The sequence below is a fragment of the Triticum aestivum genome, chromosome 3A, assembly GCF_018294505.1.
Source record: "Triticum aestivum cultivar Chinese Spring chromosome 3A, IWGSC CS RefSeq v2.1, whole genome shotgun sequence".
Lineage (NCBI taxonomy): Eukaryota > Viridiplantae > Streptophyta > Magnoliopsida > Poales > Poaceae > Triticum > Triticum aestivum.
In genome coordinates this window covers 731,163,206-731,188,736 of record NC_057800.1, presented here as the reverse complement: position 1 = coordinate 731,188,736, position 25,531 = coordinate 731,163,206, and the positions used below count along the sequence as shown (strand labels likewise).

General features: G+C 42.7%; 1 protein-coding gene across 1 annotated transcript; it reads right to left on the bottom strand.

Moving 5' to 3' along the window:
- Nucleotides 1–7,365: 7,365 nt before the first annotated feature.
- On the bottom strand, nucleotides 7,366–13,209 carry LOC123059530 (uncharacterized). The gene is made up of 12 exons (XM_044482073.1): nucleotides 12,970–13,209; nucleotides 12,624–12,900; nucleotides 11,612–12,551; nucleotides 11,090–11,532; nucleotides 10,335–10,644; nucleotides 9,540–10,199; nucleotides 9,282–9,431; nucleotides 8,659–9,193; nucleotides 8,460–8,570; nucleotides 8,289–8,387; nucleotides 7,978–8,204; nucleotides 7,366–7,881 (listed from the first exon to the last, which is right to left on the bottom strand). Exons 4-9 carry the CDS (start codon nucleotides 11,182–11,184, stop codon nucleotides 8,527–8,529), a joined length of 1,794 nt encoding a protein of 597 aa, XP_044338008.1. The 5' UTR covers nucleotides 11,185–11,532; nucleotides 11,612–12,551; nucleotides 12,624–12,900; nucleotides 12,970–13,209; the 3' UTR covers nucleotides 7,366–7,881; nucleotides 7,978–8,204; nucleotides 8,289–8,387; nucleotides 8,460–8,526.
- Between the last annotated feature and the right edge of the window lie 12,322 nt (nucleotides 13,210–25,531).

Below are 25,531 nucleotides of genomic sequence, written 5' to 3'. Positions count from 1 at the left end.
AACATTATTATTGCCTCTAGGGCATATTTCCTTCAGTCTCCCACTTGCACTAGAGTCAATAATCTACATTACACAGTAATGATTCTAACACCCATGGAGCTTTGGTGCTGATCATGTTTTGCTCGTGGAAGAGGCTTAGTCAACGGGTATGCAACATTCAGATCCGTATGTATCTTGCAAATCTCTATGTCTCCCATCTGGACTAGATCCCGGATGGAATTGAAGCGTCTCTTGATGTGCTTGGTTCTCTTGTGAAATCTGGATTCCTTTGCCAAGGCAATTGCACCAGTATTGTCACAAAAGATTTTCATTGGACCCGATGCACTAGGTATGACACCTAGATCGGATATGAACTCCTTCATCCAGACTCCTTCGTTTGATGCTTCCGAAGCAGCTATGTACTCCACTTCACATGTAGATCCGGCCACAACGCTTTGTTTAGAACTGCACCAACTGACAGCTCCACCGTTTAATGTAAACACGTATCCGGTTTGCGATTTAGAATCGTCCGGATTAGTGTCAAAGCTTGCATCAACGTAACCATTTACGATGAGCTCTTTGTCACCTCCATATACAAGAAACATATCCTTAGTCCTTTTCAGGTATTTCAGGATGTTCTTGACCGCTATCCAGTGATCCACTCCTGGATTACTTTGGTACCTCCCTACTAGACTTATAGCAAGACACACATCAGGTCTGGTACATAGCATTGCATACATGATAGAGCCTATGGCTGAAGCATAGGGAACATCTTTCATTTTCTCTCTATCTTCTGCATTGGTCGGGCATTGAGTCTTACTCAATTTCACACCTTGTAACACAGGCAAGAATCCTTTCTTTGCTTGATCCATTTTGAACTTCTTCAAAACTTTGTCAAGGTATGTGCTTTGTGAAAGTCCAATTAAGCGTCTTGATCTATCTCGATAGATCTTAATGCCCAATATGTAAGCAGCTTCACAGAGGTCTTTCATTGAAAAACTCTTATTCAAGTATCCCTTTATGCTATCCAGAAATTCTATATCATTTCCGATTAGTAATATGTCATCTACATATAATATCAGAAATGCTACAGAGCTCCCACTCACTTTCTTGTAAATACAGGCTTCTCCAAAAGTCTGTACAAAACCAAATGCTTTGATCACACTATCAAAGCGTTTATTCCAACTCCGAGAGGCTTGCACCAGTCCATAAATGGATCGCTGGAGCTTGCACACTTTGTTAGCTCCCTTTGGATCGACAAAACCTTCCGGCTGCATCATATACAACTCTTCTTCCAGAAATCCATTCAGGAATGCAGTTTTGACATCCATCTGCCCAATTTCATAATTATAAAATGCGGCAATTGCTAACATGATTCGGACAGACTTAAGCATCGCTACGGGTGAGAAGGTCTCATCGTAGTCAATCCCTTGAACTTGTCAAAAACCTTTTGCCACAAGTCGATCTTTGTAGACAGTAACATTACCGTCAGCGTCAGTCTTCTTCTTGAAGATCCATTTATTCTCAATTTCTTGCCAATCATTGGGCAAGTCAACCAAAGTCCACACTTTGTTCTCATACATGGATCCCATCTCAGATTTCATGGCTTCAAGCCATTTTGTGGAATCTGGGCTCACCATCGCTTCTTCATAGTTCGTAGGTTCATCATGATCTAGTAGCATGACTTCCAGAATAGGATTACCGTACCACTCTGGTGCGGATCTTACTCTGGTTGATCTACGAGGTTCAGTAGTAACTTGTTCTGAAGTTTCATGATCATTATCATTAGCTTCCTCACTAATTGGTGTAGGTGTCACAGAAACCGGTTTCTGTGCTGTACTACTTTCCAATAAGGGAGCAGGTACAATTACCTCATCAAGTTATACTTTCCTCCCACTCACTTCTTTCGAGAGAAACTCCTTCTCTAGAAAGGATCCATTCTTAGCGAAAAATGTCTTGCCTTCGGATCTGTGATAGAAGGTGTACCTAACAGTCTCCTTTGGGTATCCTATGAAGACACATTTCTCCGATTTGGGTTCGAGCTTATCAGGTTGAAGTTTTTTCACATAAGCATCGCAGCCCAAACTTTCAGAAACGACAACTTTGGTTTCTTGCCAAACCATAGTTCATAAGGCGTCGTCTCAACGAATTTTGTTGGTGCCCTATTTAACGTGAATGCGGCCGTCTCTAAAGCATAACCCCAAAACGATAGCGGTAAATCTATAAGAGACATCATAGATCGCACCATATCAAGTAAAGTACGATTATGACGTTCGGACACACCATTACGTTGTGGTGTTCCGGGTGGCGTGAGTTGCGAAACTATTCCGCATTGTTTCAAATGTAGACCAAACTCGTAACTCAAATATTCTTCTCCACGATCAGATTGTAGAAACTTTATTTTCTTGTTACGATGATTTTCAACTTCACTCTGAAATTCTTTGAACTTTTCAAATGTTTCAGACTTATGTTTCGTTAAGTAGATATACCCATATCTGCTTAAATCATCTGTGAAGGTGAGAAAATAACGATATCCGCCACGAGCTTCAACATTCATTGCACCACATACATCTGTATGTATGATTTCCAACAAATCTGTTGCTCTCTCCACAGTAACGGAGAACGGTGCTTTAGTCATCTTGCCCATGAGGCACGGTTCGCAAGTACCAAGTGATTCATAATCAAGTGATTCCAAAAGTCCATCAGTATGGAGTTTCTTCATGCATTTTATACCGATATGACCTAAACGGCAGTGCCACAAATAAGTTGCACTATCATTATCAACTCTACATCTTTTGGTTTTAACATTATGAATATGTGTATCACTACTATCGAGATTCATCAAAAATAGACCATTCTTCAAGGGTGCATAACCATAAAAGATATTACTCATATAAATAGAACAATCATTATTCTCTGATTTAAATGAATAACCGTCTCGCATTAAACAAGATCCAGATATAATGTTCATGCTCAACGCTGGCACCAAATAAAAATTATTTAGGTCTAATAATAATCCCGATGGTAGATGTAGAGGTAGCGTGCCGACCGCGACCACATCAACTTTGGAACCATTTCCCACGCGCATCGTCACCTCGTCCTTCGCCAGTGTTCGCTTAATCCGTAGTCCCTGTTTCGAGTTGCAAATATTAGCAATAGAACCAGTATCCAATACCCAGGTGCTACTGCGAGCTCTAGTAAGGTACACATCAATAACATGTATATCACATATACCTTTGTTCACCTTGCCATCCTTCTTATCCGCCAAATAATTCGGGCAGTTCCGCTTCCAGTGACCAGTCTGCTTGCAGTAGAAGCACTCAGTTTCAGGCTTAGGTCCAGATTTGGGTTTCTTCTCTTGAGCAGCAACTTGCTTGCTGTTCTTTTTGAAGTTCCCCTTCTTCTTCCCTTTGCCCTTTTTCTTGAAACCAGTGGTCTTGTTAACCATCAACACTTGATGCTCCTTCTTGATTTCTACCTCCGTAGCTTTCAGCATTGCGAAGAGCTCGGGAATAGTCTTATTCATCCCTTGCGTATTATAATTCATCACGAAGCTCTTGTAGCTAGGTGGCAGTGATTGGAATTCTGTCAATGACGCAATCATCTGGAAGATTAACTCCCAATTGAATCAAGTGATTATTATACCCAGACATTTTGAGTATATGCTCACTGACAGAACTGTTCTCCTCCATCTTGCAGCTATAGAACTTATTGGAGACTTCATATCTCTCAATCTGGGCATTTGCTTGAAATATTAACTTCAACTCCTGGAACATCTCATATGCTCCATGATGTTCAAAATGTCGTTGAAGTCCCGATTCTAAGCCGTAAAGCATGGCACACTGAACTATCGAGTAGTCATCAGCTTTGCTCTGCCAGACGTTCATAACATCTGGTGTTGCTCCAGCAGCAGGCCTGGCACCCAGCGGTGCTTCCAGGACGTAATTCTTCTGTGCAGCAATGAGGATAATCCTCAAGTTACGGACCCAATCCGTGTAATTGCTACCATCATCTTTCAATTTTGCTTTCTCAAGGAATGGATTAAAATTCAACGGAACAACAGCATGGGCCATCTATCTACAATCAAACATAAACAAGCAAGATACTATCAGGTACTAAGTTCATGATAAATTTAAGTTCAATTAATCCTATTACTTAAGAACTCCCACTTAGAAAGACATCCCTCTAATCTTCTAAGTGATTACGTGATCCAAATCAACTAAACCATAACCGATCATCACGTGAAATGGAGTAGTTTTCAATGGTGAACATTGCTATGTTGATCATATCTACTATATGATTCACGCTCGACCTTTCGGTCTCAGTGTTCCGAGGCCATATCTGCATATGCTAGGCTCGTCAAGTTTAACCTGAGTATTCTGCATGTGCAAAAACTGGCTTGCACCCGTTGTAGATGGACGTAGAGCTTATCACACCCGATCATCACGTGGTGTCTGGGCACGACGAACTTTGGCAATGGTGCATACTCAGGGAGAACACTGCATGATAATTACTGAGAGATCATCTTATAATGCTACCGTCAATCAAAGCAAGATAAGATGCATAAAAGATAAACATCACATGCAATCAATATAAGTGATATGATATGGCCATCATCATCTTGTACTTGTGATCTGCATCTCTAAAGTACTGTCATGATCACCATCGTCACCGGCGCAACACCTTGATCACCATCGTTGCATCGTTGTCGTCTCGCCAATCTTATGCTTCCATGACTATCTCTACCGCTTAGTGATAAAGTAGAGCATTATAGCGCGATTGCATTGCATACAATAAAGCGACAACCATATGGCTCCTGCAAGTTGCCGATAACTCGGTTACAAAACATGATCATCTCATACAATAAAATTTAGCATCATGTCTTGACCATATCACATCACAACATGCCCTGCAAAAACAAGTTAGACGTCCTCTACTTTGTTTGTTGCAAGTTTTACGTGGCTGCTATGGGCTTAAGCAAGAACCAATCTTACCTACGCATCGAAACCACAACGATAGTTTGTCAAGTTGGTGCTGTTTTAACCTTCGCAAGGACCGGGCGTAGCCACACTCGATTCAACTAAAGTTGGAGAAACTGACACCCGCCAACCACCTGTGTGCAAAGCACGTCGGTAGAACCAGTCTCGCGTAAGCGTACGCGTAATGTCAGTCCGGGCCGCTTCATCCAACAATACCGCCGAACCAAAGTATGACATGCTGGTAAGCAGTATGACTTATAACGCCCACAACTCACTTGTGTTCTACTCGTGCATATAACATCAACATATAAAACCTAGGCTCGGATGCCACTGTTGGGGAACGTAGTAATTTCAAAAAAATTGCTACGCACACACAAGATCATGGTGATGTATAGCAACGAGAGGGGAGAGTGTTGTCCACGTACCCTCATAGACCGAAAGCGGAAGCGTTATAACAACGCGGTTGATGTAGTCGTATGTCTTCACGGCCCGACCGATCAAGCACCGAAACTACGGCACCTCCGAGTTCTAGCACACGTTCAGCTCGATGACGATCCCCGGACTCCGATCCAGCAAAGTGTCAGGGAAGAGTTCCGTCAGCACGACGACGTGGTGACGATCTTGATGTTCTACCGTCGCAGGGCTTCGCCTAAGCACCGCTACAATATTATCGAGGATTATGGTAGAGGGGGGCACCGCACACGGCTAAGAGATCTCAAGGATCAATTCTTGTGTCAAGAGGTGCCCCCCTGCCCCGTATATAAAGGAGCAAGGGGGAGGGGCGGCCGGCCATGATGAGGCGCGCCAGGGAGGAGTCCTACTCCTACCGGGAGTAGGACTCCCCCCTTTTCCTTGTCCAAGTAGAAGAGGGGGGAGGAAGGGAGAGAGGAGAGAAAGGAAAGGGGGGGGGGGCGCCGCCCCTCCCTCCTTGTCCAATTCGGACTAGGGGGAGAGGGGGCGCGCGGCCTGCCCTAGCTGCCCCTCCTCTTCTCCACTTTAGGCCCATGAGGCCCATTAACCCCCGGGGGGTTCCGGTAACCCCCCGGTACTCCGGTTTTATCCGAAACTTCCCCGGAACACTTCCGGTGTCCGAATATAGTCGTCCAATATATCAATCTTTATGTATCGACCATTTCGAGACTCCTTGTTATGTCCGTGATCATATCCGGGACTCCGAACTAACTTCGGTACATCAAAACTAATAAACTCATAACATAACTATCATCGAAATCTTAAGCGTGCGGACCCTACGGGTTCGAGAACAATGTAGACATGACCGAGACACGTCTCCGATCAATAACCAATAGCGGAACCTGGATGCTCATATTGGCTCCTACATATTCTCGAAGATCTTTTATTGGTCAGACCGCATAACAACATACGTTGTTCCTTTTGTCATCGGTATGTTACTTGCCCGAGACTCGATCGTCGGTATCTCAATACCTAGTTCAATCTCGTTGCCGGCAAGTCTCTTTACTCGTTCCGTAATACATCATCTCGCAACTAACTCATTAGGTGCATTGCTTGCAAGGCTTAGGTGATGTGTATTACCGAGAGGGCCCAGAGATACCTCTCCGACAATCGGAGTGACAAATCCTAATCTCGAAATACGCCAACCCAACATATACCTTTGGAGACACCTGTAGAGTACCTTTATAATCACCCAGTTACGTTGTGACGTTTGGTAGCACACAAAGTGTTCCTCCGATAAACGGGAGTTGCATAATCTCATAGTCATAGGAACATGTATAAGTCATGAAGAAAGCAATAGCAACATACTAAACGATCGGGTGCTAAGCTAATGGAATGGGTCATGTCAATCACATCATTTTCCTAATAATGTGATCCTGTTAATCAAATGACAACACATGTCTATGGTTAGGAAACATAACCATCTTTGATTAATGAGCTAGTCAAGTAGAGGCATACTAGTGACGTTTAGTTTGTCTATGTATTCACACAAGTATTATGTTTCCGGATAATACAATTCTAGCATGAATAATAAACATTTATCATGATATAAGGAAATAAAATAATAACATTATTATTGCCTCTAGGGCATATTTCCTTCAGGCAATGCATGACATTAATGTTGAACAACAAACAATTTCTATAATATAACAAGCAAAGGCCGATTCAAATACTTACTTCTTCAAACTTTCGTCGGATATGACTATCTTACGAACTCTTGCGGCATTGCGAATATCGATAGAACAATCTATTAAGTTTAGTCGGAACTTGAAAACTGAACGTGGTTCGTTTCTTGATTGCTTGGGTCTCCTCCTAATTATTGGCGGTCGGCTTCCAAAGAAAACATCTCGATAACCATTAACATTGCTCTGCGTTTTTCTCGCCGTCGACATGTTTTCCGGTCGAATAGATATGAGCTACATATAAGGAGGATAAAACTTATTAAGGCATCATTTTAGTGGACAAATGTCATTCTAGTTGAACGGCCCACGAAACAAGAAACAATCTTTATTAATCACCTACTTTCTGCCAAACATATTGTAGAAAACATAAAACTTTCAACAAAAAACAGTTTAGAACATTAAATCAATGCCATTTTGTTACTAACTTCTGAATGTTGTGCAGTCTACTCCCTCACTTGTGCCGAGTTTTCTAGACGTAGGCGCACCGGTGTCTCATCAAACGTAGGGGGAACTACATGCTGAAAGTGCAAAAATAAAAAGGCACAACATTTAACAACAAACCTTCAACGCCTAATTTTGTGAAGAATTTTGTTGTCTCCATAAATGCACCAATGTACTTCGTGCTGACCAACCGTCTTTTTCATCGCAGTATCTCGAAACTGATGAGACTCTTTTCGCGGTTGCATCGCATTTTCAGTTACATTTGCAAATTCGGCCCCCGGCCCAATTGCGTGATCTGGTGTCTTGTCGAAGACAATAGGAGGTAAATGCTGACAGTGCAAAAAGGCAAAAGCACGTAACGTGACATGCAAACCATACATAACTTTCGGAATTCTACTTGAATCTATAGCATAAAACTACTCTACCTCGGCATCAGGAAGTTTTTTCGACGACTCCCACAAATCTGTCAAGCTTGTAGTTCCACCAGCAGATGTGGCCAATGTCTCATGCTGTTGTTTGGGTGTCTCATCATAAAAAGGAGCTCGGAGTCCACTTGACTATAGATCATGCACATGATCCATACCAACATTTGTATGACCACTCTTGGATGAAATGACTTCGTTACTGGGCTCAGTTTCCTCCTCGTCGGTATCTGCCCATGGAGTTCGAGGTACCATTGTGTGGAGTCCATTTTTTATGTAAACAGAGTGTGGCAATGTCAAAAAATTGCTTGTACCTGATGTAAGGTGCACAAGATCACCTTCGTCAGCACTAGTGGAAGAATCCATAGGCTCTTCAGCGGTGACCCCTTCGTCATCTAAGTTGCCCATGTCACCTATAAGGAAGACAAAGTGGTTAAAACTGCATGAAACATACAAACAGACGCCTTATGAAGAAGAACATATACCATTATCATAGCAAGTTTTGCACACGCCATTTGTTAGAACTTCGTGATCGGGATCATTGTAGATACACTATGAATTCCACTGACTGCCAAATACTCCATCCAAAATTGCACCTGTGTGATAAGGCCACCCGTTTAAAAAACATAGAAAAAGGATAGATAAATATATTGACAATGGCCACAATACCATAGTTTGTGGCACCTTGTTGAGATTTTGGAACCCCAGCAGCCATAAGAATCTGAGTGTAACTAAGGTCACTTGTATCAAAAACATTGTTGCGGCCCTCATTAAGCATCACATTTACAGAGTTATCAACACCAGTTGTGGGACATGGTTGCTGCCTCTCATCATGCAAGTTTGAATCTTCTCCCGCACCTGACAGGGGAAATTGAGCAGCAGTCGAAGCAGCCTTGGGGCTTGGTGGTGGTGGTGGTGGGTTCGATCGAGAATCCTTCACAATGCACTTGATTTCCTCAACTGTCGTCATCAGTCGATCACATATGTTGAGCACCAGCCTTTGGATGTCGTCATCGCACCTTCGCAATGCCGACATGGCTGCAACCTGTTGTGGCTCACACAAATCATCAAAGCAACCTGCGAGGTGACGATGCATGCTAACAATACATGCAGGAGGAGAAGAATGTGACCGATACGGGATATCTGAACCACTTGGAGGAGTGCCACCAGTTGTAGGGGCCGCACCCTCCATGTTGCAAGTGCCCACCTGACTCCTCAACTAGTAGAACACCATAAAATAGAAAAACACATGTGTGAAGATGTGATCAAAGAAATGCATTGCAGAATGAAATAGTTGAGCAACTTACCGGCAAAGCATCAAATGTTCCAACCCTGTCAAGCACTATCTTATCTTGGTCGATGAGCCTCAACATTTCCTCCCTCGTAATGTTATTTATCCGAGGTGTGACGATGGGATTGGTAGAAGGCTTTCCCAACAAATTATCCAAATAATATACCTATAAAATCACATACATTAGCACAGTCACAACTTCACTACCAAGAGGGTATGCATTCACAACATTGGTTTTTGATGGTTGAGTGTGAAGAAAGGATGTGATACTCACAACTAGGAACAACACACAGCCATGAATAGAGGGGTTGGTGGTTCCGGTCTTCTTTGAGTGCGATGATTTATAGGCATTCACAATGTCATCAAAGATTAATTTAGCCCAATTTACCGAGCACAGCTTAGTGATGTCCTCCGTCATTGCAGCCTCCTTTCCTGTGATGTAATCAAAAGTCCCTGGCAAGAGTAACTTGTTCAGGAGGATCATCACGAAGCACCTGATCGTGAATTCATCACCCTCTTCATCTTTCACAATCTGTGCAATCAAATCTTGCACCTTGACATCTTCACTTTGATCGACACCAAGCTTCATCTTCAGTTCACATAATGCTTTCTTTTGGATGTCTTTACCGGTTACAACTATGTTTGTACCCCTATCTGGCAACCCAAGAACGCATTCGATGGAGTGCCTAGTAATTTTCAAGTGCTTATTATCTGTAATGCGCAAGGTAAGCGTATTGGGATCCAGCCTATCCATGAGGAACATCAACAACTTGGTATTCTCAATACTTCTCAATTTCAAGTCCAAGAATATTCCAAAGTCATATTCTCTGAGTTTAGCTTTCACAGGTCCAGACAAACTTTTCTTGGCCACTAAAACTTGGTTGGGAGCACACTTATAGTTCGGGCATATCTTTTTAGAACTATTAATATTACCCTGATCATGACAGAAGAAAATAACAACAAAATAAGGTTCTACAACCAGCGGCACGTGACAACATCATTCAAAGATTACAGGAACATAAGACAAATGTTAACATAGCACAAACAACAACACCTCACAACATTTTACCTTTTTGGACTTCCTTTTGTCAGGTTTAGAGGCCTTGCTCACACGGGCTGGCGGGTCAACAAAATCATCATCGCTCGGTGTGGCTGCCCTATCCTTTCTCTTTCCCGGAATATTCTTTTTTGGAACAGCGTGAGCTTTTGACGGCCTCCGAAGGTTTTCACGACGAGGGGGAGAGGAAGAAACGGCAGGCGGATTAGCAGCAGAGGTAGCTGCGCCAGCAGCAGCATTAGTAGGTTGTTGCTCATCTGCAGCCCTAACATTGTTTGTAGGGACATCTAACTTACTGGTATTGTCCTTAAACTTCATCGCTCTGTGCATATAAAAATAAATATAAATTAGATGCTCCGAAGACATGTATGTTGTTATTACTGTTACCACAAATTAGGGATGTTGGTTCAAGATTTTTGAAACAGGACAAATCATATCTATGCTATTTAGATAATACAAACTGTAAGTCCATAACTACAGGATATATTAGTGTTATATACCAATTGTGGATTTATACACCAGTATGCGCTGCAGATTTAGCACTGCATTTTTTTGAATATGAATGTTCTAAAACAAACATAGGGAAACATAATAGATTTAACTAAATGGTTGAAGTGAGTTGATTCATTTTGTATGATGACATTCAGCATTGCATATCAACTAGTCCATGCACAGGCTTGCTCTCGTTACCTTCTGTATGATGAAATTCAGGTAACTAAAATTCCTCACTCCATCTACCCATATTTCGAGAATAATCGGACACCTACTCTTGCAAATTTACGGAGAGGGCCCGATACTGAAGAGCCCCAGCGGCGAAGGCCTGGTTGCGGTCCGTCCTGCTGGGAGGAGATGCAGACCACATCAACAAGCAATCAACGTATCCTCAGTCTGCTAAAAATCGACGGAAGGAGGTTACAGTGCATTAATTGGAGAATGTTTAGAAGGAAAACCAAATTATATATAGAGCGTTACATGCAAGAATCTACAAACACCGAGCACACCAAAAAGACAAACATAAGCAGTACCATTGAGGTTGCCCGTCTCCTCCAATGCACTCACGTACCCATGAAAAATTAACCCTGATGCAGTTAATGTTCACACAGTGCAACCCGGCCGCGATCACCCATTGCAGCACCGCGGCGATCACCGCAACTGCTCTGCCGCGACCACCGTCCACAGCGCTCGCCAATACCCAGGGCAGCCGCCGGGCCTGCCCCATGACCACCAGTAAAGCCTGATGCAAAAAACGGGGAGATAAACACTCACAACGAGCACCGGAGGTGACCTACCGGCGCGCAAAGCCCCCTGTCACCACGCCGCCTTTCACTTCGTGTTGTTCGCCGTGGAGACTGCGAGCAGTTTGCAGACTTTTTTCCACAGTTGAAACCGCTCGGATCAGATCAGAAAATCACGGCAACGTGAGCTTACCTAGCTCCTGTACGGTTAGCAAAAAAAATTACCTCGATGCCAAGGCAAGTTTACAACGTGCCGTGCCGGCTTCTAAACGTACATCGCGTTCAGAGAACTATTTATTCCTTTTTTACGAGATAGAGCAAATTTATTTATTTACATATTCTTTCAAAAAAGATATAGCTACTTTGGAAATAAGAAGCGATTTAATATCCTCGGCCTACTGATTATGATGGTCAAAATTTACCTGCACTTTCTTTTTGCGGGTCAGACTTTTTTATATACAGCCAAAACTCATCCATACTTACTACTCTGGTAGAATTAAATTCCAGCTCCATTCACTTCTAGAGATAGGGCATCGAATCATCTTTAAATTGATCTGTATTTTATTCAGAAATTTATTCTAATGTCTTGCATTGCTTTTAAACATGGGGAATAAAACCAGTCCGACTCTATTATTCAATTTTACATGTCTTTGTCAATTGTAATACTACATCATTTTGCCATGGTTGTAAACCTATTTTATTATGCTTTTGTGGTGCGGCCGATTACTCTGATGTCGCGTAATAATACTCTCTAATCATATATGTCTCACCTTTGAACCAGTCAGACATTTTTTTTCACGAGCCTTGGTTCCATTAAAAAATAACAAACTCCCTAATTCAACTGCTGACAACTCTTTTTTTATTACAAACTAGCCCCATGTTCAGGTACACCCTAAACCATACTCGATAATTAACTAACATCCACGAGGGGGCATCGATTTTGATGTGTAGATAACTCCATCCTACACAATTCGTTGTTCCGCCTCGTACTCATCTGCATAACAGAATATAAAATGTGTCAGATATATTTCATCATACGATGGATACCTACAATAACAGAACTGACCTATTGTACATCTTGGCACTGCGATATCGCCTGACAGTCGGCGTAAATGGCCAAAAACCAGGTGTTCGTGCACAAGTGAACAACCGTTCAAATGCAGCGTGTCGCCCTTGTTGATTTTGTATATACTAGCAAACATCTCCTTTTCTCCGGCGAGGATGTATTTCGATCCACGCTGTAGAACATCAAACTCGTACCATTCATATGTTGGCTCTATCTGCAATTTCAACTCACTTCTCCAAAATCGAGTCAACCTTTCTCCTAGAGTGCAAGGTATCACCTATCCATTTGTACAAAACATTACAAAAAATCACAGTCGGTGTAAAATCAGAGTCGGTATAAAACTTACCATCGTGCATCTGAATTGTCTCGGTACTCTGAACGAAAATTCGGAGAACGGAAGACCACGAGCACATATTTGTATCGGGTATTTACATAGTCTGCACACTCTCTCCTGCCGAGGATCAGCCATTATGAATGAATCATATATGCTATGATTGCAATATTATATATATGCAGATCGCTCTGAGACAAAGTAAACAAATCACGAGATTTCGGACATGCAAAACAAACCAAAACGAAGGAGGCCTTTCATTCTTGCAACAAATCCGGTGTACTCAGTCTCATATGATTATTAATAGATCTATTAATAATACCAACAATTTTGGAACGGAGCTTTTATCCTACTACAAAGTCAGGAATGCCTCCTGATCCCGATTTTTGCTCCCTTTTATCTCGTCTAACCACGCAACCTTACTAACAAAAAAAACACACCGTAATTTTACGGGGCTACTTCTCTCTTCTGGTGTAGGCCGTAATATTACTTCACTTATAATCAAATCTTACCACAAACAGCCGCCGGATATAAAGCACTAGACCAATTCTAAGGGAAGGTAAAATTACCTCACAAGTATTTTATTCTTACGCCGCGTGGATGCTGGTTCGACCCAATGCGTGAGTTGGCTGGGGTGAAGAATAAGAATTCTTCACCCTGGGTGACGAATAGACAATATATATATATATATACCAAAGATGTGCAATATGAAAGTATATCTCATGATGTACCCAATGATATGCAATCGGTGACCCTAGCAAAAAAAAATTTCTCTGTAAACTTTGTCAAACTTTGCAATGTTTGAATTTTGAAAAGAATAGGCTCTGTATTATGGAATGGAGGTAATATGTATGAAAAATTAAAATAACTGAAATGAAATAATTTAAATTAATGTGTCAATATGACTGAATATATTGAAATTAAAAAAAATGAAAATTGTGTGAAAATGAATGTAGAGTGCTTCTGAAATTGATTGAATTATTAATGGAATTTTTTAAATGGTTGTGATGAATTATAACCCGCATTTGCAACTGTTTTGGAACAATAAAGTGTCACTGAAAATTTCAAACTTTTTGAATTCGAAAAAATTGAATTATTATAATTTCACTGGAATTATCAATATGTTTTGAAAATATACTAATATCAAATAAATTGCATTTCTAACTCCTTTTCAAACTTTTTTTGGAAATTTATGAGCTGGATGCATGCACGTTGGAATCAGCCTTGTTGCATGCATGCATGATTGCACGGTATTTTTGAGCTGGCGAGATACGTTCTGAATTGATCGTCACGCATGCACGGGGCGTTTTGATTGCACGTTTTTGAGCATGCAGAGGGGCGAGCAATCGTTGCAATGTGGAAACAAGTATTGACCCTTGGTTCTCGTGCATGCACGCGGCGTCTTGATTAACGTTCGTGCCAAACGCAAATCGCCGCCCGCCCCTTGGAGTCGCCTGCCTTGGGAACTCGCCGCCGGGGAAGCCGAGGCATTTGCCCACGGACCAGTACAAAAGCACCAGCCAGTACACGCGAACGCCAAACCTGCTCACATTCCTCACCCACGACTCACTCCCACGCTTCCGCTGCCGGCCATGGACTGGTCCTCCCTCCCGCCGGAGCTCATCCACCGCATTGCCGGCGGCCTGCTTGACACCGCCGACCTCGACTGCTACATGGCTCTCCGCGCCCTCTGCCACAATTGGCGCGCGGCCACCGACGACCCCACCAACACCATGGACCACCGCTTCCGCCCGCACAACTGGGTCATGCTGGACTACCCGTCCCACGGCGACGACACCCGCGTCCTGGTGAACACCGAGACTGGTCGCTTCCACGTCAGGGACATCCCAATGCTCCGCCGCTATTTCATCGTCTCCGTCTCCACCGACGGGCTCCTCGTCCTGGCAGAGAAGGAACCGCCTCACGCCGCGTGTGTCCTCAACCCGTTCACGGGCTACATGGTCCGGTTCGCAGCGCGCATGCGTCCCAACGTGATGGCGGCCGCCGTCTCGGGCTCTTCGCCGCTCTACCTCGTCATCTACTGCAGCGATTCCAATAAGCTGTACAGGGCCGACCCTAGCTGCCAAGACTTCGTCAGGTACAAGAAGAAGTATGCGTACCCTCTGGTCAGGATGGCCGTCCAGGGCTGTGTCGCCATTGACGGCCACCAGTATGTGCTGCCGCCGCTTCCGGCCACGGTGGTCGCCAAGATCGCTGATCTGATGACGCCGTTTGCCGATTACCCTGACAACCAGATTGGCATCGCTGATTGGCCTGGTTGTTTCGTGGTGGAATCCGCTGGAGAAACGCTGATAGTCTTTAAGCTTGAGAATCGTCGCATCGAGGTGTTTAAGATGGTCAAGGACGGAAATACGCTTGAGCAAGTGACGAGCATTGGCAGCCGTGCAATCTTTATAAGCGGTGGTTGCAGGTGTCTTTGTGTCGATGCCGCTCAATTTCCGTCCATTGAAGCCAATTGCATATACCTCACGCCTCATATAGGCTGGCCGTGCACTGAAATTTATCATCTCGTGCACGGGGCGCAAGGTCAGAGCAGCATGAGCGTGATTAAGAGGATGGAATACGAAAATAATCTTTTTGAGCAGATCCTGTCCGGTGACCTGTTTCTTGAGGACCTACCTCCCTTTATCTGCAATCCTTTGAACACACATCCTTGTACCATCATTTTTCTGCTGTCCGCCTTCACTTTGAACAAGCAGTCTTATGATATGTCGAGGGTGTTAGAGCATGAAGATAAACTTCTTGAGCAGCTCCAGTCCGTTGGACTGTCGCTTGAGGACCTTCTTCTCCCATCCTCTCAGGAGGATACTGATTCCGATGATTGATCCTGTATCGATCCCTATATGTTTTTTCTAAGAGTTGTATGAATAATGTGTTGCAGCACTTTTGGTTCTCTACTGTGGTTTCTGATGTGTGCAACAGGCAACTTGTTCTGTCTTCAAAAGTATATCAATGCAATGATCCATATCTTAAAAAATGTTATGCAAGCTTCATCACTGTGGCAATTCAATGTGTGATAATAGAAATATTTGCTGAGAAAAAAATTGCAATTTGTCGTTCCAATACAGTACAAGTTTTTCAAATATTTACCTCTCACTAGGGCGCATCGTGGCACACCCCATGATGCTACCAGCAACCACCCTTGCACGATTGGAGCAGTACCACGCACCCGGTCTCCAGTTATCAACACAGTGCTCGCTCTAATTTGCTATTGTTCTTTAGTTTCCCTTTACGTTTCTGCTCCAGTTTCATTTATGGTTAGTAAGTCAGGCCTTCTGCCTTGGAATCAATCAGACTGTTGCCTGTTTGTGTGCCTATAAGGGACTGTTCTGCAAGTTATCATATCCTTTTGTGCTAATTTTGATTGGGTGCTTTGCTAGTTGCTCCTTCCATTCCTAGTACGTGTCATGGTTTTAGCTTCAACTAAAACCATGAGAAGTATTGTGGAACGGAGGAACTACCTATGGCTAATCTTAATCTATCTTCCATAACTTGGGTCGTCCGATGTCTAGGACAACCTGACAGATGTGCAGATGCGCTCTCTGAGTTAATGCTGCAAAAATCCAGGAAACCAATCTCATAGTAATATTTCTCCTGAAAAAGACCTTGATCTATTCTGCCGGGCGCGATAGCATTCAAATTCGCAAAAAATCCATGATCTGCCGGCGGCATCCTCTCAGCTTTGCATTCTTCAATCTTTTAACCTTACTGATCGAATGCAGCGTGACTACTATATTAACCACCACACTTGCCTGCATTGCGGCTCCTAAAACAATCAAAATCACCATCGTCTACGACCCAACTGACCACTCATTGAAGCCATATTTCCTTGCTAACATCAATAATCTGAACGCTAATCTCCAGGATCCCTGGATGATCGTGGAGGTCTTTTAACCTTCTTTTCTTTGCCCTGGACAAAAACAGTCCCAATTTCAAACAAACTAATGCTACCGTGTTCAATGATTGTATCGACAATCTCGGCCTGATCAAAATCGCACTCCTTGACTACTGGTTATTTGATATAGTAACCGTGACCATGCCACGCTTCAAAAACTAGATTGGGTGATCAAAACCAATGCCCAAGATCGCTCTTCCGAAACACCACATTTTCATTTATGAAGCGCTTCGTTTCTGATAGCGTTCCCAAAAAATACAGATCCATGCACGCCTCATGTCTGAAAATTTGGAAGGGCACCAAGGTGCAGGGGCATGCATCTCCCCGGATCAAATGATGCTTCGTGATCTATAAACTCATTTGAAACATAAAATTGTCAATGCATGTATGTTTGTATTCAAGTAACCTTAATTTTCCTGAAAAAACACTATTGTATGTTTCAATATATTTTGTTAAGCTGATGAGTAATCTGTTTCAGTACTTTTGGTTTTGGGTCCGTTTATGTCACATCTAATCTACTACCCCTATAAAAGCAAGAGAGGGCGGAGAACCAGATCATCCTATCCATCAAAACCTGCAATCTGATGGTCTACATCCCTCCAGCATACTAAACGCGTTTTATATCTTAATTACCCACCATGCCATTGCCTTAATTAATTACGCACCATGCCATCGGGGTAACATCTACTACCCCTGTATCAGAAAAGAGAGGGGGCTAATCCTACCCGCTGCCACAAAAAACAAAAACCGCTCCGCACGCCACGCCCGCACCACACCCGCACCACAACCTCGCCCGCTCCATCTCCCAGCGGATGCCGATCCTCCCCCGTCGTCCGCCCCGTCTGCCGCCCGCCGATCCACTCGGCCTCCGCCGCCGCCCGCCGCCCTAAATCCTCGCCCTCCTCCGCCACCGCCGCTCAGCTTGGCCTCCTCCGCCGCGCGCGAGGAGGTGGAGGGTGAGCGCGGTGTCCTGGAAGGTGGCGAGGCGGAGGCGGGGGAGTAATGAGATGGTCGCCAGGTCGTGCTTCCTTGCAGTGCGGAGGGTCGAGGTGGAGGCCGGGTTCTGCTTCCTTACGATGCGCGCGGTCGAGGTGGAGGCGGAGACGGAAGGCGGCGAGGAGGGTCGAGGTGGCCGCCGGGTTCTGCTTCCTTGCGGCGCGCACGGTGACGCCAGCTGCTGCCCACCCCAAATCGCACTCCACAAACGCACGCCTCTCCCAACTCAGGCCATCCCCGAACAGCGACCACGACGCCCCACCGCTGGCCCCTTCGCGACCACACTCCCCATGATGCATGCCGGTTCTCCGCCGCCTCGCCTAGGCCGTCTTGGAACCGCCGCAGTGGCAGCTACAGTCAGGTTACCACCACTTCCTGGTCTTGGTTCTGATCTCTGTATGTCCTTAGCAGTATATATACAGTTGTGGTATACTTCAATGAACTGGGAGTTGCCCGTCTGTAGCTTCATAGGTGTTGACATCTGTTGCAATTCGTATCACATTGAACCAGTTTTATATTAGTGATCTAAATGCTCTTGTATTAGTTTACAGAGGGAGTACCAGCTACCGATCTGTCGCATCATGCTTGCTCTCTATGTTATCTTCTGTTTTTGAATGAATTACATTTTGCTTGCTGCAATAGCAGTAGACTGATCTGTCCTCAGTTTTGAGGTTAGGCTAATTTGAGCGAAATGCAGTTAAAAGCAAGAAGCAGTTTTAACCAGTGAAACTGAATATTATTCTCTGAAGAGACATGCCTTCTTGATTGACGAACAGGTTATCCATGTTCAGGTAAATGTCATTCGTCTTTTCTCAACATTGTGGTCGTGCTCCACAATTCAGATACTATTGTGAGTTATTGGAGTGATATAGTGTTCATCTACTACTACCCTTATAAAAGCATGAAGTTTAGATCTTTCTGTTGTGCTGAAATTCATGCATATCTCTGTATACTGGATTATTTGGTAAGCTGTGCTATTTATGTTGAAATAATATGAAATTATATGCAAAGCTCTGCAACTGCCTTGAGTAGGTGATAGTTAAGAAGAACATAGTATGTGATGGTCCAATGAGGAAGAAATATAAGTCGACAATGCTGCTGATGGGTGGCACTGATAGTCCCAATGCCTTTGCTCTTGGATCATCATTCAAGCTTATTCTTTCCTACAACAAGAAAGAGGATGCTGAAGGAGGTATTGCAACTAGAAAGGTATCTGGTTTACAACTTGATTCTGAACTTTGTTCAAACATGCATGATTGTTTTATCCTCTGAAGACAATATAAAAGCTTTTGCCATGTTATTACTTTTTAAAGTTCCATAAACTGAATAATCTTTAGAATGCACGTAAGTATTTTCATATGAAACTGTTCATCCATTGGTAAATTCTTTTCCTACTCTTCTGCATCTGAAATATTTCCAATTATCACGCTGCAAGGAAGACTTTTCTTGCTCTTCTACTGAATAAACAAGAGCGTCATAGTATGTAGCTCAATGATGCTTAGGTAGTGGTAATTATTTATTGGCATAGTGTTTGTCTGCTTCTCATCAATGAGCTCATCATGTTTTTTTTTAAATGTTGAGGCATTTATTTTGTAGAGTTTGATACTGTTATTGTTATCTAGCATCACATGATTTCATAGAATTTGACGGAAGTTATGTTGATCCCTTGCTTAAAGAATTTTTAGCAAGAAAGCAGATCCTATTTTTTCTCATTAGTTAGAGAAAAAATGAACAAGTGAACTCCAACTGCTATAATTCTTTTTTTTGCAAAAAAACTAAAATGTCATTAAGCACCATGTACTACTAACATATGACTGACTTATTAGTCAGAAACCGTGTAGTGAAAAAGTTTGAACTATTTAGCTACAGGACAATTAGTTGGACTTCATGTCCATATGTGACCAAGTAGTTTTAGGCTGATAAGTATCACTAGAACCAGCCTGAAATTTGACCTCTCGGAACATAAAAAGCAGAGACTTACTTCAGCAGCATGTGGTCAGTTCCCCTCACCGGCTACCATCTGTCTCAGAGTTTGGTTTTTTCGGGAGATTTCAGGATAGAAAGGCAGCTTTAGAGAGGGGTCGCAAAGATCAAGGCTATTATGTCAAGTACTATGCTCAAAACATCCATCGGGTGCATCCATCTCGCCCCAGTTCATCACCGACTACCAAGCGATTTACATCCACTGCGATCATGGATGACCCCGTGAGACATGCCACCCTATTCTTCCAGATACAATGGGTCGATTAATACGGCATTTTGATATGCTAATCACGCTTCCATTTCACTAAATTTCCAGTACAATACTACTTACTTTCTACTAATACTGTTCTGTCAACTGAAAAAATCAGAATTATCGCAAGATTTTCGTGATCTATATTCCAGCTTTTAGTATACGTTTTGTTTTAGAAGCGGATAAGTGGTGAAGGGTCGTAGATAGGAATACTTGTCATGCACGTCTATCTACACTCTTCTCAGACTAGAAATCATTATGTGCTTGCTGACCTGTTTTGCTCACATTGCCGCCGAAACTGTGAGCGGTCCTTGCATTTTTTTTCTTTTTTTCGAGAAGGGGGTATGCCCCAGCCTCTGCATCTAAATGATGCATACGGCCAAAGAGCGGTCCTTGCATGTCTTGTGTATTCATTGAAAGCGTCTAAAATATGGAGTTGCAACATGGCTGCTAGCTGCTACTTTCATGTTATCAGAAGAAGGCCAAAGCTCTCATTTTCTAGATATGTCAAATTTAAATATGAATGATATTTTAAGAACGGAATCTCTTGTAGGGTTTGGGGGAGACTGTCAGCGAGCCACTGATGAAAGTCCTTTTGCAATGACAATGATAGAGAAGATTTGAAAGATCTCGCTTGGCGTGGGGCAACTTGTGTACTCCTGGATGGGGGCGCCGTCCGGTGGCAGGGCACAGCCGGGAGGCGTTGTTGTCATCATTGTGCTACATCACACATTTTTCTCGCGGTGATTGTGTTACTGTTGTTGTTACCAACAACCTACCACGATGGTACGGGAGGTGATGAAAGTTAGCTGCAGAGGCTACACTTAGATATATGATCTTTGCGGTGAAGAAAAACATGAACAATAATGTGTTGGGGAACATACTAATTTCAAAAAAAATCCTACGCACACGCAAGATCATGGTGATGCATAGCAACGAGAGGGGAGAGTGTGATCTACGTACCCTTGTAGATCGACAATGGAAGCGTTTGGTTGATGTAGTCGTACGTCTCCATGGCCTGACCGATCAAGCACCGAAACTACGGCACCTCCGAGTTCTAGCACACGTTCAGCTCGATGAAGATCCCCGGACTCCGATCCAGCAAAGTGTCGGGGAAGAGTTCCGTCAGCACGACGGCGTGGTGACAATCTTGATGTACTACCGTCGCAGGGCTTCGCCTAAGCACCGCTACAATATTATCGAGGATTATGGTGGCAGGGGGCACCGCACACGGTTAAGATATGATCACGTGGATCAACTTGTCTCTAGGGGTGCCCCTGCCTCCGTATATAAAGGTTCAAGAGGGGGAGGCCGGCCGGCCATCATAGGGCGCGCCAGGAGGAGTCCTACTCCCTCCGGGAGTAGGACTTCCCCCCCAATCCTAGTTGGAATAGGATTCGCGAGGTGGGAACAGAGAGAGAGAGAGAAGGAGGGGGGCGCCGGCCCCCTCTCTCCTTGTCCTATTCGGACTAGGGGGGAGGGGCGCGCGGCCCAGCCCTGGCCGCCTCTCGTCTTCTTCCACTAAGGCCCATTAAGGCCCATGTACCTCCCGGGGTTTTCCGGTAAAATCCCGATTTCACCCGGAACACTTGTGATATCCAAATATAGGCTTCCAATATATCAATCTTTATGTCTCGACCATTTCGAGACTCCTCGTCATGTCCGTGATCTCATCCGGGACTCCGAACAACCTTCGGTACATCAAAATGCATAAACTCATAATATAATTGTCATCGTAACCTTAAGCGTGCGGACCCTACGGCGTCGAGAACAATGTAGACATGACCGAGACACGTCTCCGGTCAATAACCAATAGCGGGACCTGGATGCCCATATTGGTTCCTACATATTCTACGAAGATTTTTTATCGGTCAGACCGCATAACAACATACGTTGTTCCCTTTGTCATCGGTATGTTACTTGCCCGAGATTCGATCGTCGGTATCCAATACCTAGCTCAATCTCGTTACCGGCAAGTCTCTTTACTCGTTCCGTAATACATCATCCCGCAACTAACTCATTAGTTGCAATGCTTGCAAGGCTTAAGTGATGTGCATTACCGAGAGGGCCCAGAGATACCTCTCCGACGATCGGAGTGACAAATCCTAATCTCGAAATACGTCAACCCAACATGTACCTTTGGAGACACCTGTAGAGCACCTTTATAATCACCCAGTTACGTTGTGACGTTTGGTAGCACACAAAGTGTTCCTCCGGCACACGGGAGTTACATAATCTCATAGTCATAGGAACATGTATAGGTCATGAAGAAAGCAATAGCAACATACTAAACGATCGGATGCTAAGCTAATGGAATGGGTCATGTCAATCAGATCATTCAACTAATGATGTGATCCTATTAATCAAATGACAACTCTTTGTCCATGGTTAGGAAACATAACCATCTTTGATTAACGAGCTAGTCAAGTAGAGGCATACTAGTGACACTCTGTTTGTCTATGTATTCACACATGTATTATGTTTCCGGTTAATACAATTCTAGCATGAATAATAAACTTTTATCATGATATAAGAAAATAAATAATAACTTTATTATTGCCTCTAGGGCATATTTCCTTCATAATGCAACTATCCCCTTTAATGGGATTATTCCATCATTGGTTATCTGATTCAATCAGAACAGGAATGCACCAGCTATGTGACTGGCACAAAAATTATTGGTGAAGTTTGCTCTCATGTTACACAATTTTTTATTCCTTTTCCACTATTCCTCACTGCAACCTCATGGTTGCACTATTGTTGCTCTGTAACCTGATATAGCTTTTTGATAATCTATTTATTTATTTGTGTGAGCTTGAATTCTAATTCTTATTTCCATAGACCACAAGTTGTATGGGCTTATTTAACCTACTATCATGTACCCATTGTTCAGTTATGTCTATTGCATTTTGTTTTTCATTAAGCTTGAAATTTTAGACCTGAAATTGATCTTCGTCAAAATTAGTTCAACTGAATGGAGCAAATATGTGATTTAGATATAATGATTCACTGATTTTACAGGGACAAGAAACCTTTTTTTGATTTTTGTTGTCATCTTCCCACACCTGCCGTAAGTACTAAAGTAGTATACTGAAATATGAGACATATTCGCGAAGTGTCCTCTCCTTTTAGTGATTTACAGTGGTAGTATTATTGATCTCGCATGTAGTGTGCTGACCAATGAGCAACTTAAATACCTTTCCAACAATTAAGTTGGGTAAAGAGAAAGCAGAGAACGAAATCTTGGTGAAGACATCTCAACAGAGATGAGATAATGTTGCCCAAGCTGATTATTGCTTGGTTTTTATATCCCTTTTTAGTTGTATTTTTATGCATTATCGACTAGGAATAGAGAATATCTCACAATCAAATTTCAAGTGCCTGTAGGAAATTCATAACATGGTTGGGCACTGTTATCCAAAACATATGTTACATTTTTCTCCATCATTATGCAACCTTTATTCGGATCATATTTTTTCTTACCAATTCTTTATTCATTTATATTACATTTATTTTCTGCTCATAGTATGTTTCTTGAGAAATCAATGGACCCTATGCCCATCATTGATCTAAACATGGTTTATCGTTATTTACCTTTGCATGTGCAAGCAAGACGTGCATTGCACGTGCAAGCTTACTAGTACACATCTAGATGTGAGATAATACCTCACATCTAAGTAAGATGTCAGCGCCACCTTATTTTTTTTTTCATTGTTTGTCATATTCATTTGATTTTAATTTGTCAAAGCCCAAAACTAAAAAAATGCGTGCCCCGCGTCCGCCTGGGTGGCCGACCTATACGCAAATCTGGTCGCTAGCTCCTCTAAAAAAATCCGGTCGCTAGCTACACGTACAAAACAAATCTGATCGCTAGCTTGTTTCTGGAAAGAAAAACTAAAAGCTAGTGCTGACATCGATTTCCTAGCTTTTCCGTCTGATCGTTATACATTTACAAGTACGTCGCTCATCACTAGATTCAGGATACCAATGATTTATTTTTATTAATTTGTCTTTTGGTTATTGCGTTTTCCACTCTTGTATTTATAATTAATTTTTAGTAAGAAACAAAGTTTGGTCAAGAAATATTTCAAAAAAACATGTTCATGAATTTACATTAAAAAATTCAAATTAAAAAATATCAAAGAATACCAAAACTGTTCTAATATACGGCGAACAATCCTTTAATATATGATGATCATTTTCTGAATACACACTAATTTTTCTGCAATATACATTGAACATTTTTTATATACAATGAACTAAAAGAGAACTTTTTGTATATACATTGAAACAAAAGCGAACTGGAAAAAAACAAAAATAAGGAGAAAACCACATAGAAAAAATTGATAAATAAGAAGAGAACAAAAAATGAACAAATTTGGATTTTTTTAAACTGATAAAAACTAACAAATTTAGAAAAATGAACAAATTTACGAATATTGGAACATTTATTGAAACTTGTGAATTTATGAAAAGTGAAAAAAGAGTCTGAAAAAACGAAAATTAATGAGATCAACTTTTGCAAAATAGAAAAATGAAAAGGAGAGGAAAACTAATGAAGAAACAATGATAAAAGAAAAAAATAAAAACATGACCAAAACAAAAAATATAAGAAAAAGTATCCTAGCTACTTCGGCCAGCTCATCGCGGTTTGTTCATTGTCGAGGTTAGAATCCCAATGGCAAGTCGATGGTGGACACGCAGTTGGGACAAAAAAGGTCGGGCCCCACTTGCATGTCAAGTTTGGACTTGCAACTAGGACAAAAGAGGATGGGACCCAGTTGCGAGTCAAGGGTGGACTTGCAACTGGGACGAGAAAAAGTCAGGCCCCAGTTGTGGCTCGACGGTGGACTTGCAACTGGGACAAAAAAGGTCGGTCCCTAATTGCAAATCGAGTGTGGACTTGCAATTGGGACTAAAAAACTCGGTGCCATGTTGCGAGTCGAGTGTTGAGCTGCAACTTGGATAAAAAATGTTGGGTCCTGGTTATGAGTCGGGGTGGACTTGCAGTTCGTACAAAAAAATGTTGGGCCCCAGTTGCGAGTCAAGGGTGGACTTGCAACTATGACAAAAAATGTTGGGCCCCAGTTACGAGTCAAGGGTGAACTTGCAACTTGGACCAAAAAGTATAGCCCCATTTGTGAGTCGAAAGTGGACTTGCAGCAAGGAAAAAGGTTGGGCTCCAGTTACGAATCGAGGGTGGACATTCAACGAGGACAAAAAAAAAGATTGAACCCCAGTTGCGAGTCGAGGGTGGACTTTAAGTTAAGATGTCAGAGTCTAGTTGCTGTCGGAAGTATGCCCTAGAGGCAATGATATTGTATTATTATATTTTTCATGTTCATAATTAAGAGTTTATATTCTATGCTAGAACTGCTATGATCCCGGAATATTCGACTCGGTGGAAAACGCATATGCACGTGTAAAACGAT